At 41.7% G+C, this 14,299-nt stretch overlaps 1 protein-coding gene across 17 annotated transcripts in view; it reads left to right on the top strand.

Annotated features, from left to right (window-relative positions):
* The window catches only part of EFCAB5 (EF-hand calcium binding domain 5), a 160,258-nt gene that overhangs the window by 135,133 nt on the left and 10,826 nt on the right, over positions 1–14,299 (top strand). For 15 of the 17 annotated variants that reach the window (XM_035303248.3, XM_035303254.3, XM_078373902.1 and 12 more), the window contains 4 exons: positions 1,907–2,010; positions 5,855–6,108; positions 7,257–7,540; positions 8,236–8,332. In XM_035303248.3, the coding sequence (XP_035159139.2) occupies positions 1,907–2,010; positions 5,855–6,108; positions 7,257–7,540; positions 8,236–8,332 (739 nt within the window). The remainder of the gene's footprint in view (positions 1–1,906; positions 2,011–5,854; positions 6,109–7,256; positions 7,541–8,235; positions 8,333–14,299) is intronic. The other 2 variants (XR_013535801.1, XM_035303249.3) reach the window with 2 other exon arrangements.

Below are 14,299 nucleotides of genomic sequence, written 5' to 3'. Positions count from 1 at the left end.
AGTCGTCAATGTGGGATAATCTTAACAATTTTCCACAGATAAAGTTGACAACATTTCCCTTCTAAATTGTACGAAAGAACCCTTGAAGTCATGAAGTATAGAGGCAAAAGGAAGTTTTACATTACAAAGCAGCTGTTCCTCTTCTAAGCACCATTCAGCATGCAGATCCCCTATGGATCCTCTTATCATATTTCCTCTTTATTTCAATAATTATTTATCTTTATTTTCATTTTTTTTAGAGACCCGGTCTCATTCTGTTGCCCAGGCTGAAGTGCTGTGACACTATCAGAGCTCACTGTAACCTTGAACTCCTAGACTCAAGCGATCCTCCTGCCTCAGCCTCCGAAGTAGCTAAGACTATAGGCATGCCCTAAGAATTATTTTCCTTAAGGAATGATTCATAAAAACCCCTCTTTACTTCTCTTGATTGAATTTGTGTTTCCTAAGTTGATATATTTACAGATTATGTTAATATACTTTCTTATAAATAAACTAGTTTCTATGAAAAAATATTGATCAAGACTCATTAAAATATTTTCACAATCCACATGTAAGTTGCAGGTTGACCTACAGTTTGAAAACTTCTTAGAAGTAAGGGAGATAAAGAAGCAAGGAGAATGAGAATTGTTTACTGAGTTAGGAGGAGAACCAGGAGAGAGTGTCCCCAGTAGTGAAGTGAAGAAAGTAAATCATCCAAGCACAGTGGCTCACGCGTGTAATCCCAGCACTTTGGGAGGCCGAGATGGGCAGATCATGAGATCAGGAGTTCAAGACTAGCCTGGCCGACATAGTGAAATTCTGTTTCTACTAAAAGTACAAAAATTGTTGGGTTTTGGTGGATCATGCCTATAATCCCATCACTTTGGGAGGCCGAGGCAGGCAGATCATGAGGTCAAGAGATCAAGACTAGCCTGGCCGACATAATGAAATTCTGTTTCTACTAAAAGTACAAAAATTGTTGGGTTTTGGTGGCTCACGCCTATAATCCCATCACTTTGGGAGGCCGAGGCAGGCAGATCATGAGGTCAAGAGATCAAGACCATCCTGGCCAACATGGTGAAATTCCATCTCTACTAAAAATAAAAAAATCAGCCGGGTGTGGTGGGCACATGCCTGTAGTCCCAGCTACTTGGGAGGCTGAGGCAGAAGAATTGCTTGAACGCGGGAGGAGGAGGTTACAGTGAGCTGAGATTGTGCCACTGTGCTCCAGTTTGGCAACAGAGCAAGATTCCGTCTCAAAAAAAAAAAAAGGAGAAAGAAAGAAAGAAAAATGAAAAGAAAAATTAGCTGGGTGTGGTAGTGCACACCTGCAATCCCAGCTACTCGGGAGGCTGAGGCAGGAGAATTGCTTGAACCCGGGAGGCAGGGGTTGCAGTGAGCTGAGACCATGCCATTGCCTGGGCTACAGGGCAAAATTCCATCTCAAAAAAAAAAAAAAAAAAAAAAAGGAAGGAAAAAGAAAGTAAAGCAAGAAGGGAATTGTTCACTGAATCAAGTGCTTCCAAGAGGACTGGGGATTTACCAATGGATTTGAAATGAGAGAGCCACTGGTAACCTTGACCAGAAGAGTTTTGGTGAAGTAGTGAGGACAAAGACATCCTTAGAGAATGTGTTTGGCGTATTTACTTTCTTTGGGTTTTTCTGTATTTTGCAAGTGTTTTACAATGCACTTTTAACATCAGGAAAACAATAAACACACAGTTTTATCATAATTATGTAAAATAAGTTTGTCCATTAAAAAACATTTATCCTGTTCTTTAATGATACTAAGTAAAATGTCACTGTCCTTAAAACCAGAGGTCATCTAAGCTTTCCTATTTTTTTCTCTTTATCTGTCCCCAAAAGCTGTAATGGAAGTATGAGGTCTAATTACTCCTTTCTAATGAAATGTCTTCCTCTTTTCAAGGATTCAGACTATGTTTTACGCAGCATGATGGTTACAGGGCAGCGGGGTCTAACAGAAATCCACAAAAATCCTCCTACCATCAACAGGAAGTCATGCATCTTCAGGTATGAGACATGTCCGTTTTGTTTGCCAGAATACATCCTTGTGGTACAGTAGTAGATCTGAAAGACACAGTTTCTGGCTCTGCTCATACACACTGACTTTTATTCTTTCTTTTTAATTTAATTGTATTTTAAGTTCTGGGATACATGTGCAGGATGTGCAGGTTTGTTACATAGGTAAACTTGCACCATGGTGGTTTGTTGCACCTATCAACCCATCACCTAGATGTTAAGCCCCACATGCATTCACTATTTTTCCTAATGCTCTCCCTCCCCTTTCCCCCATGACAGGCCCCAGTGTGTTCCCTTCCCCATGTCCAGGTGTTCTTATTGTTTAGCTGTCACTTATAAGTGAGAACATGTAGTGTTTGGTTTTCTGTTCCTGTGTTAGTTTGCTGAAGATAATGACTTCCAGCTCCACCCATGCCCCTGCAAAGGACATTATCTCATTCCTTTTTATGGCTGCATAGTATTCCATGGTGTATATGTACAATACTTTCTTTTTTTTATTTTACTTTAAGTTCTGGGGTACATGTGCTGATCTTGCAGGATTTTTACATAGGTATACACATGCCATGTTGATTTTCTGCCTCCATCCCCACCCTGTCACCTACATTAAGTATTTCTCCTAATATTATCCCTCCCCAATCTCCCTACCCCCTGCGATCCCTACCCTAGCTCCTCACCCACAACAGACCCCAGTGTGTGATGTTCCCCTCCCTGTGTCCAAGTGTTCTCATTGTTCAACACCCACTTATGAGAGAGAACATGCAGTGTTTGGTTTTCTGTTCTTGGATCAGTTTGCTGAGAATGATGTTTTCCAGATTCATCCCTATCCCTGCAAAAGACAAAAACTCATCCTTTTTTATGGCCGTGTAGTATTCCATAGTGTATATGTGCCACATTTTCTTTGTCCTGTCTATCTTTGATAGGCATTTGGGTTGGGTTCCAAGTCTTTACTATTGTAAACAGTGCCACAATGAACATACATATGCAGTGCAACATTTTCTTCATCCAATCTATGATTGATGGGTATTTGGGTTGATTCCATGTCTTTGCTACTGTGAATAGTGCTGCAATGAATATACATATGCATGTATCTTTAAAACAGAATTATTTATATTCCTTTGGGTATATACCCAATAATGGAATTGTGGGGTCAAATGGTATTTCTGGTTCTAAGCCTTTGAGGCATCACCACACTGTCTTCCACAATGGTTAAAGTAATTTACATTCTTACCAACAGTGTAAAAGCATTCCTATTTTTCCACACTCTTGCCAGCATCTGTTGTTGCTTGAATTAAAAATCACTATTCTGACTGGCATGAGATGATATCTCATTGCAGTTTTGATTTTCATTTCTCTCTCTCTCTCTTTTTTTTTTTTTTTTTTTTGAGATGGGTTCTTGCTCTGTCACCCAGGCTGGAGTGTAGTGGCATGATCTCAGCTCACTATAACCTCTGCCTCCTGGGTTCAAGTGATACTCCTGCTTCAGCCTCCCAAGTAGCTGGGGCTGGGATTACAGGTACGCACCACCCCACCTGGCTAATTTTTGTATTTTTGGTAGAGATGGGGTTCACCATGTTGGGTCAGGCTGGTCTCAAACCATTGACCTTGTGATCCACCTGCCTCAGCCTCCCAAAGTGCTGGGATTACAGGTGTGAGCCACTGTGGCCTGCCTTGGTTTGCATTTCTCTAATGATCACACTGAATTTTATTCTGATGGGCTTTTAAAGAAAAATTTCTGCAGAATGTTGTCTGCATGGGACATACTGGCTCTTTTTTCCCCCAAGTCCTTTTTTTTTTTTTTTTTTGAGAGATGGGGTCTCAGTGTGTCACCCAGGCTGGAGTGCAGTGCTGTGATCATAGCTCACAGCAGTCTCAAACTCCCAGACTCAAGCTAACCTCCTGCCTCAGCTTCCCAAATAGCTGGGACACAAGCAGATGCTAAGAGTAGCTAATTTAATTTAATTTTTTTTTTTTTAGAGACAGAGTCTCTTTATGGTGCCCAGCCTTCCCCAAGTCCTTTTTAAAACAGATTTCATTGGCATTTTATTTTAAAATTGCATGTATTAAAGCATGAAATTGTTTTATTTTCCATGAATTTCCTGGTAAATATGGAATTCAACAAAAAACCACCATAATTATGAATAATACATTCATATCACTCATCGGAGCTCATTTCTTAATGTTAGCAAGTCTGTAAATGTGTATTTTCTATTTAAAGAAGACATGCAGGGGCAGAGTTGGAGAGAAGGCAGAGCATGTTGTATTTAATAAGTAGTCAATTCTAAATTACTTAGAATGACTCTCACCTGTCAAATGCAAGGAACACTACTGAACTGTGTACAAATGTAAAACGTCTTAACTGAGAACACACCTATTGCAAAAGGGAATGACTGCTTTTTCGGGGGTCAGTGTTGCCGAGAAGGCAGTAACCCAGTAATCTCAGACTAGTAGGCTAATTCAACATTTAATTACATATGTTAATTAAATTTTAGTTTGGCCTCATACCAGAACGTTCATTCAATCTCAAGCTCTTTTCCACATAGTTATTCCTTGTGCTGGTCAAGAGTTTTATAGAAGTCCTTGTAATACCCATAGCCCTGGATTCTTGTGTGTAACTTACAGCAGATGTCTTTAGAGGAAGTCAGTTGACAATCAGCCTCTATTGTTATGCCTGGAAAGCTTAGTATGATGCATTATTACTATGGCAATCATCAAAACACAACACAAAGTGGTGGATCAACAGCAGCAAGGGGCGGGAATGGCAGAAGAAGGACATAATCTTAACTGTTGCTGTAGGATTGATATTACAAACTATAGATGTGTTTTTGAGGCTATGCAAAGTACCAATTTTTTACAAATACCTTAAAGAAATGCCATATCAGAATTAATGTAGATGGGGAAAGCGAAAAGAAAGAAAAAGAGGTGTGTCTGTGCCTCACCAAGAGAAAGAAGCAGCCACTACATTTCCATGAAAATCTCAAGTCTTTCACTGAGGCAGATGCTGTAGATGCTCTACCCAGATCCCCAAAATGCTTTTTACCAGCTGCTGTAGGCACTGCTGCAAGTAATGGCTCACACCATAACTTTCTCTGGAGGAGTGCCCTTGAGCTATTAGAGCCCTTCACCTAAGAGATGTGTAAACACTCCCCAACCCAAACTGCCCATACACACCCAGGGCAGCTTAGAGCCAATGACTGACTAGTGCTAGGACACAAAAGACCCCTCCCTTTGCCTCAAGGTGGGACAGATTCTTTGGTACAATTGACCTTCCAGAGCTCCCCTTGGAATGAGGCGGAGGCTAGACTTCACGTGAAATTACATTCTTACTTAGCTTCTCTCCCTTCTCTATCCTGTTTCCCTCAGTCCCTCTCACAGATTTCTCCAGCGAACACTCGCTCAATAAATCACCTGCGTAAGCATCCCTGTCTCAGGCTCTGCTTCTAGGGAACCCGACCTAACACACTCATCATTTCTGCTGGCATTCAACCAAAGTATAATGGACAATAAGTAAACAAAAACATGAACACCTTCAGATAAGTAAAGACAACGAAGCAGAGTATCATGATGGAGAGTGGCTTGGGCTCTGCCTGCTACTTGAGATTGGGTGGTCAGGGAAGGCTTCTCTGCTGAGGGATGTTTGAGCAGAGACGTGAGTGAGCAGACTGACAAGCACAGGAAATCAAGGGCTAGAGTTCTTCTCAGGCAGATAAAACAGCAAGAAGGGCTGGTGTGGTGGAAATGAGGCAGGCACAAAAGGGAGTAATTCAGTATGTTTGGGTGGAACTATATGAACAGGCAGATGTTTAATATCCTTGTGCTTATTTGGTTCTGGTTTCAGAGATTTCCTCTTCAAATGTACAGACAGTTCAGAAGTTGTACTGGCCTCTGCTTGTGGAGAAACCCACATAGTAGTTCCACTTCGTGAGAGAACAGGAGAGGCTCTGGGAGTCCTCGATTTTAACATTGGCCGAAATAGGATGTTGTTGTATCAAGAGTATAAAGATCTGCAGAAAATGATGAAAGTGGTTCAAATGGCTTGCTATGAAATACTTGGCGAATTCTCTGGAGAGAGAGAGAAAAAACATATCTTAGGTATTGTTCATGTGGCATCAGTCTAAATTCACAGGTTTAATAAATAGGCTTTGGGGAAATCACGGGCAGTGCAATGAAATATGCATTTTCTAAAATGAATTATTACAATATACAGATCTTTCCATGTAAAAGGAATTCCCTTATGCAGTCTTGTGCTGATGAGTAACATCTACAAATTCAAGCAAAGAGCCTGGAATCACATTCTCTTCATTAGAACCATGTAGTTTTAGAACTGGAAGGGCTCATAAAGGCAAGCTAGAACTAGCAATTATTAAATGCCCCCATTATGTGTCTCAGATATTATTTTATTTAATCCTTACCATAACCCTATGAGGTTAATAGTGATACCCCATTTACAGGTTAGGAAAGTAAGCAACTTGCCCCACATCACACAGTTAAGAAATGGTGAGGGCTGGATTTGAACCCAGGTTTAGGTGCTCTTCCCACTATGTTACACACAACTGAACAGAACATCTCGTTTTACAGATAAAGCGGATTATCTAAGGTCCAATAGCAAGCTGGTGGCAGAGCCAAGACTAGACTCCAGTTTTTGTGATTCCACATCCACTAGGCTACTTTCAGTGCAATGCCAGCTTGGAGAGAGGGAGGGAAGAAGAAGGCATGGAAACCTTTGGCTTCCTATGATGGAGTGAATAGAATTAGAAGAGTAACACTCTGTGGGATTAAGCCAAAAGATTTGAAACTGTTACAGAGTGGAATAAGAAGAAAGGAGAAAATTCATGTCTCTTGAGTGTTCGCTATGTGTAATGCCTGCAACTAAGCACTTTTACATATCATCTTATCCAATTCTCACAGCTAAGGAAGTAGGGATTGAGCCCATTCTCACGGAAGAGGAAAAGGATATTCAGAGAGACAATAGACTAATAAGGGGGCCAGCATGTGTTCAAATCAGGGTCTAACTCTAAAACCCAAGTGTTTGCCTTTTCTCAAAGCCTCTTCCTGTGAGCTTCACCAGCAGTGATTTCATTTCTTTCTTTTGATTTCATGGCTAGAGAAACTAAGATTGTTTAAAACCAAAGGATATTGTCTTCTTCTCTTGAAAAAAAAGTTTAATATGTTCAGAATCCTATGAAAAAGGTAATGCATATGACTGAACAGCAATGTGAGCTGTCATTTTGCTATTCCAGAGATTGAAAATGTTGGGGAAGTCCAGCGAGCAGGAATTCTCTTCTTCCGAATCATGCTGCTTGAGCTACAGGAAAGCATCCAGCTACTCAATCCCATGGAATTTGTGTCACTGTTGCTCTATGACATTACTCCTCTAGCAAAGCCAAATTCTCAAGACAGCAAGTCCACGGAGTTGGAAGCCAACATGGAACTAGTGCCTGACATCCTGAAGGCGGTTATCTTGTTCTTTCATCCAGAGTTGGAATTTTCAAGTGACCTTGGAAGTTGGGATAAATGTAAATTTGTAAGTTTTTTTTTTAAAAAAAAAACCTTTTAAATTGAAGAATCGCCTACACAAATTTAGCTGTGCAAATTATGGTTGCATAAATCATAAGAATATAAATGCAAGAATTTTCACAGAGTGGAACACATTCATGTAACCAGACCTAGATCAAGAAATAGAACACCTGTGAAATCCCAAAAGCTCTCCTTTGTACCCTTCCTCATCATCCCTTCACCCTACCCACCCAAAGAGTAACCATCATCTTTTTTTGTTGATTTGTTTGTTTGATGGAGTTTCGCTCTTGTTGCCGAGGCTGCAGTGCAATGGTGCGATCTCGGCTCACTGCAACCTCCGCCTCCTGGGTTCAAGCGATTCTCCTGCCTCAGCCTCCCGAGTAGCTGGGATTACAGGCATGTGCCACCATGCCCGGCTAATTTTTTGTATTTTTAGTTGAAACAGGGTTACACCATGTTGGCCAGGCTGGTCTCCAAACTCCTGATCTCAGGAGATCCACCCACCTCGGCCTCCCAAAGTGCTGGGATTACAGGCATGTGAGTTACCGTGCCCTACCCGCGGGTAACCATCATCTTGACTTCTAACACCATCTGTTGGTTTTGCCTGTTTTAAAATCTATATAAATGGAATTATGTAAGCTGTCGAACTGTATTTCTGCTTGCTGGTGAGCCCATAAATTTTCTTTTGTTCTTTGTTCACAGTATGTTAACAAATATTTAGTCGACAATATTTGTGCCTTTGATCCAACTGCCAAGTATGTGGAAGTTAATGTACAGCTTATCGATGAATATGTCAGAGGTAAATTTCCACTTAATTACAGCCTAAATCTATACCAACAGCAATAAAACACGGTTGTGATTAAGAGATTTTTATTAGGATAAAGGAAGTAGCTCACAAATTCAGTTTTTAGGAGAAAATAGTTGTAATTCTTCTAAGGGGAGGGACGCTATAAATCTATTGCATCATTCTCCGAAGTCACTGTCTGTGCCACACACGAGAATTCAAAAGCACATCTATCTATCACTCATTGACTACATGTGCATTATTTATTTTTTTAATGCAAATACCAAATGAGAATAGAAATGTTAAACAAATGAGAATAGAAATGTTAAGCAATGAGAATAGAAATGTTAAGCAAAAAGGCTATCTTTAGCTTCAATAAATAACCAAGGAAAATAAAAGACTTTTTCAAGGAGGAGAATCACCAAGAATGGAGCGCAGTGAGGCTCTCAGGTTGAAGAAGGCGATTAGCTCTTTGGCCACAGGGAATAGGCCACATATGAGAGAAAATACACAAACAGAGGCCCAAGGTCCTCCGCTGACCCTATTCTCCCACCAGAGGCCTCAGCTATGATGAGGAATTCATTTAAATTCTGTTTCTTCTTTGCTACTTATGCAAAATAATTGTAACTGGGAAAGTGGCTCTGTAGAAATTGCTCACTAAACCTATCTCTTTCCTCCTCTTCCCGCTCTCCTACTATCTGTGGAGGCTCCAGAGCAAGGCGGAAGGGTTTCTGGATTCACAGGGAACTATCCTAGCTGATTCCTGAGCAGCCTTGACCACCAACGCTCCCCATCACTTTCTGCTTTCCAACAATGCCCTCTGGTGGAATAAATACTAACTGCAGTTAACGGAGCAGGACTCAGCCAGAAAAATAGCCCCCAGTCACCACCGCTGAGCCTGTAGTGTTACCAGTCTTCGCAGCAATCAAAAAAGTTCGTAGGTCACCCAGATACCAACCCTCTCTCCTTCAGATGGAATTATATCAGGACATTCTAAGCTTCCTGCGTAGGGAAAGGGAGATCAATTCTTTGGGGTGCCTTATGCTTGCCAGAAGGAGAGGAGTCTTCTGCCAGGGCAATCTGCTGCTTGGAGTTTACCTGGTCCAGCAGCTTTAACTAAGGGCACTACTCCATGAATCTACCCAGAAATAAATGTCATTAATAATATCTGTAGATTCAGCCTGTGACAGGCAGAGACTGCTAGACCATATAGCATAGCTCTTAACACACCTAGCCTTCCAAACTATTGATTTTACTGAAAGGGTAGAATTAGGGCTGGTAATGTGCCCATACTTTCTTAGGGCTTCTGCTGCCAATATTCTCACTCCCACTTCATCCTAGTTCAAGAAAAGGATATTTTTGGCCAGGCACTGTGGCTCACACCTGTAATCCCGACACTTTGGGAGGCCAAGGTGGGCAGATTGCTTGAGCCCAGAAGTTGGAGACTAGCATGGACAATATGGCAAAATCTTGTCTCTACAAAAAAAAAAAATACAAAAACTGGCCGGGCGCGGTGGCTCACGCCTGTAATCCCAGCACTTTGAGAGGCCAAGGCAGGTGGATCACGAGTCAGGAGTTTGAGACCAGCCTGGCCAATATGGTGAAACCCCAACTCTACTAAAAGTACAAAAATTAGCTGGGTGTGGTGGTACGTACCTGTAGTCCCAGTTACTCCTAAGGCTGAGACAGGAGAATCGCTTAACCTGAGAGCTGGAGGTTGCAGTGAGCCAAGATTGTGTCACTGCACTCCAGCCTGAGGGACAGAGTGTCTGTCTCAAACAAAAACAAAAACGGAAACTAACTGTGTGTAGTGGTGCATGTCTATAATCCCAGCTACTCAGGAGACTGAGGTGGGAGATCACTTGAGCCCGGGAGGTTGAGGCTGCTATGAAATGTGATCATACCATTGCACTCCATCCTGGGCAACAGAATGAAACCCTGTCTCAAAAACAGCAACAAAGAAAAGGAGGTTTTATTATTGTTGTTATCATTATACTGACGGAACTCTAAGCAGCTGTGTCCCGCCTTTTGATTGAGTTACTTACTATGAAGAAACATTGGGTAGCTTTGTTGAGCAGGCCTGAACTCCTAAGACTATGCCATTGCAGGTGAGTGCTGCTGACATACTCCCTGTGGAAGACCCTGTGACTCCAGTGAGCACTCACAGATAGCTGTGTATGCAGTAGTACATCAGTAGCCTGCTATTCTCTGTCACTTTGCCAAGATACCCCTAGTAGTTGGTCTCTTCTACTTGGAGATTCATGACTTGACCACCTCCTCAAGGACCTGTTCTCCCCATTCCACCTTGGACTGCTGTTGCCAGCCTTACCTGGTCGTTCAGGGTGCCCCATATCTGTTCCATATCTCCCTCCCAGGAGTTTTAGACAGATGTTGCCTGCTTGGAAACGTTCTTAGACCCAGAGGCAAGAAGAGCTGTCCCTCATTGCAAGTGTAACCAGAATCACTTTTCTGTCTAGAACCTGTGTCTCTGCCAAGTGACCATACCTCCTCCTCTAAATCCAAGTGTTTACAAGTCCACAGACATTGGTCTTAGCAGGAGTGTCCCAGGCCCTCCACTTCTCCTACACGGGTCCTAGACCTCCAACTCTGCCAAAGCAGCCAGAGCCTCAGTACTGTCACCATCTGTTAAGAAACCAGCTTCCTAAATAAAATCACACCATGATCCTCTAAGGGTGAAAATGAAGGAAGGTGCCTTCCCATCAGCAGGGGAGGACTGCTGGACTCACAGTCCTGATTAACTTTTATCTTCTATCTTCAAAATTCACCTTCCCTGGGAGATCCTTCCCTAATTGCTACTGCCACCACCATGGTGGCTCTCATGAGTGCCATGCTCCCCCAACTCCATTACAGAAATGGGATATGACTCATTCCTTAACTCCCCACTGCCCAGCTAAGGACCTGACAGGAACCTTGGTGTAATGATTCTACCAACCATCCAGAAATAGCAATTAGGAATACAGCACTGAATCTGCAACTCTGAGGATGAGTCTGTTTCTTTTAAATGGGTCAAGCCAAAATGGACAACAAGACGCCAAGAACACTGTTCCGTCTTATTCATGTAAACCTTCCATATGCTAACATTGGTTTGGATTCAATTAGAGTTCTCTGCTGTCTTTTTGGACTTAGTCATCTTGAATGGGAATTGTTGGCTCCTTATAGGAAACAACTTGCCATCTTAGCTAGACTTGGGTTTAACGGAGAGCTAAGAGTGCGCCATTTATTTACAAGTTGCTGACAGATTTTAGGCCGTGGAGGAGGAAATATCATTTCATCTTGCGAACAGATTTCATTTGTACTGGCAAGAGCCCCTTAAAAAGCCCTTTTAGTTACGAGTTATGATATCAAACAAGTACTCACACAATGCACAGGAGAAGGGTATAACACTCTGTTCTGGGTAAAACTCTTGGGCTTGGATGCTAGACCTATTTCCCATGCATGCAAAATCCCTGCCTTTTGGGTTCCAAGTTATTCAGAGGGAAAAAGAAAATCAAACCAGCCATTCTCTTTATGTTCCTTGTCACTTCTTGTGATTTAAATTTTGAAGTTTTCTAACAGTAATTATTAAGAGAAACAACTAAACACAGTTTTACATGCATAGATAACACCACTGCTACTTTGATATCTGATTAAAGACGTTTAAAAATGAGCTTGATGAGAAGTGGAACATGGTGGCATGCACCTGTGGTCCCAGCTACTTGGGAAGCTGAGGCACAAGGATTTCTTGGGACCAGAAGTTCAAGGCTGTAGTGCACAGTGATGGTGCCTGTGAATAGCACTGCACTCCAGCCTGGGCAACATAGTGGACATTGTCTCTAGAAAAAAAAATCAGTTCAATAAGAACATTTTTCTAGCCGGGCACAGTGGCTCACACCTGTAATTCCAGCACTTTGGGAGGCCAAGGTGGGTGGATCACTTGAGGTCAGAAATTCAAGACCAGCTGGCCAACACGGTGAAACCCTATCTCTGCTAAAAATACAAAAAAAAAAAAAAAAATGAGCCCGGCATTGTGGTATACGCCTGTAATCCCAGGTACTCAGGAGGCTGAGGTAGGAGGATGGCTTGATTGAACCCAGGAGCCTGAGGTTGCAGTGAGCCGAGATTGCACCACTGCACTCCAGCCTGGCCAACAAAGCAAGACTTCATTTGAAAAAGAAAAAAAAAAAAAAAGAACATTTTTCTATTTAACTTGACACTCTATTTTTTTTTTTTTTAATTTTAGTGGATGTTAAAACTGTCTTTTATCCTGAAACAGTATTTTTTTTTTTTTTTTTTTTTTTTTGAGATGGAGTCTTGCTCTGTCACCCAGGCTGGAGTGCATTGGCCCAGTCATGGCTCACTGCAACCTCCATCTCCCCAGTTCATGAGATTCTCCTGCCTCAGCCTCCTGAGTAGCTGGGATTACAGGCAGCACCACCACGCCTGGCTAAGTTTGTATTTTTAGTAGAGACAGGGTTTCTCCATATTGGTCAGACTGGTCTCAAACTCCTGACCTCAGGTGATCCCCCTGCCTCAGCCTCCCAAAGTGCTAGGATTACAGGCATGAGCCACTGAGCCCAGTCTTATGTTTTTTATTAAAGTACTTGAAAAGGTCACATAGAACTAAATGCCTAAAAAGAGTCACTAGCCCATATCTTCTCTTGCATTTTCTTCAGTTCACCCTGCCAGAGGCAACGATTTTTGTTCTTTCACTGTTTCTTCTTGGCATTTGCACATCTATTTCTATTGTGCACATATTGCTGTCTTTTGATTCATCAATTTTAAATCTTATCAATAAATTTCCTCTTGTTATAAATGAAGATTTAGCTCTGTTATACTACCATTCTCTTACCCCATCCTCCCAATGTAGCTATATTTATAATTTGGGGTTAAATAAAAAAGCAATGTTTACATGATTTTGCCTATGAAAATATCATACACAGCTGAGCATTGCAGCATTTTTTTATTCCTCATCTTTTTTTTCTGAAGTAAATAATTGTTCTTTATTTTTAAACTTTCTTAGTTATATTTGTACTTCTTGGTAATTCCCAACCTGTCCATTTGCCTCTCCCATAAGACAGTTCTATCAAGTAATTTATTAGTTTCAATTTATTTTCTTTTCCCAAAGCCATCTCTTCTAGAGATCTTGATTCCTCTGCTTTTTTTTTTTGCTTTTCTTTTTTCTTTTTTAAAGAGACAGCCTCACTCTATCACCCAGGTTGGAATACAATGGCATAATACAGCTCACTGCAACCTTGCCCACCTTGACCCAAGCAATCCTCCTGGCTCAGATTTCCAAGTAGCTTGGACTATAGGCACATGCCATCATGTCCAACTAATTGTTTTATTTTTTGCAGAGGTGGGGTCTCACTGTATTACCCAGACTAGTCCTGAACTCCTGACTTCCTGGGATTCTCCTGCCTCAGCCTCCCAAAGTGCTGGTATTACAGATGTAAACCACCCATACCCAGCCCTCAATTCTTTCTCTATCTGAAGTCTTTGCCCGTCCCCAGGATCTGCTACTCAGCTGCCTTCCTGAGATTCACTTCGCCGCTATTGAAGAAATTTAATTTGGCATTCTCTTGGTTTATTCTTGGTCTAGTCCCTTGTTTTCAGCTGACATACCTTCAGTAGTTTTCTGAGAAAATGTTGTATACATGGTAAATGTTCTGAGACCTTTCATTTCTGAAGATGTTTTTATTCAGTCCTCATATTTGGTTTCTAATTTGCTGTGGAATATAATTTTGAAGACGTTGCTCTATTGTACTTTTTTATTTTTATTTAAAGTACACACACACACACACGCGCACGCACACATACACGTAGAGAGTGAGAGATGAATCTCACTCTGTTGCCTAGGCTGGAGTGCAGGGGTGCAATCTCAGCTCACTGCAACCTCCGCCCCTAAGGTTCTAGCAATTCTCTTATCTCAGCCTCCCGAGTAGCTGGGATTATAAATGCCTGCCCCACACCTGGATAATTTCT

This window comes from Callithrix jacchus, chromosome 5 (assembly GCF_049354715.1).
Source record: "Callithrix jacchus isolate 240 chromosome 5, calJac240_pri, whole genome shotgun sequence".
Lineage (NCBI taxonomy): Eukaryota > Metazoa > Chordata > Mammalia > Primates > Cebidae > Callithrix > Callithrix jacchus.
Note: the sequence above shows the minus strand (reverse complement) of the source record. Positions and strands in the feature narration are given on the sequence as shown.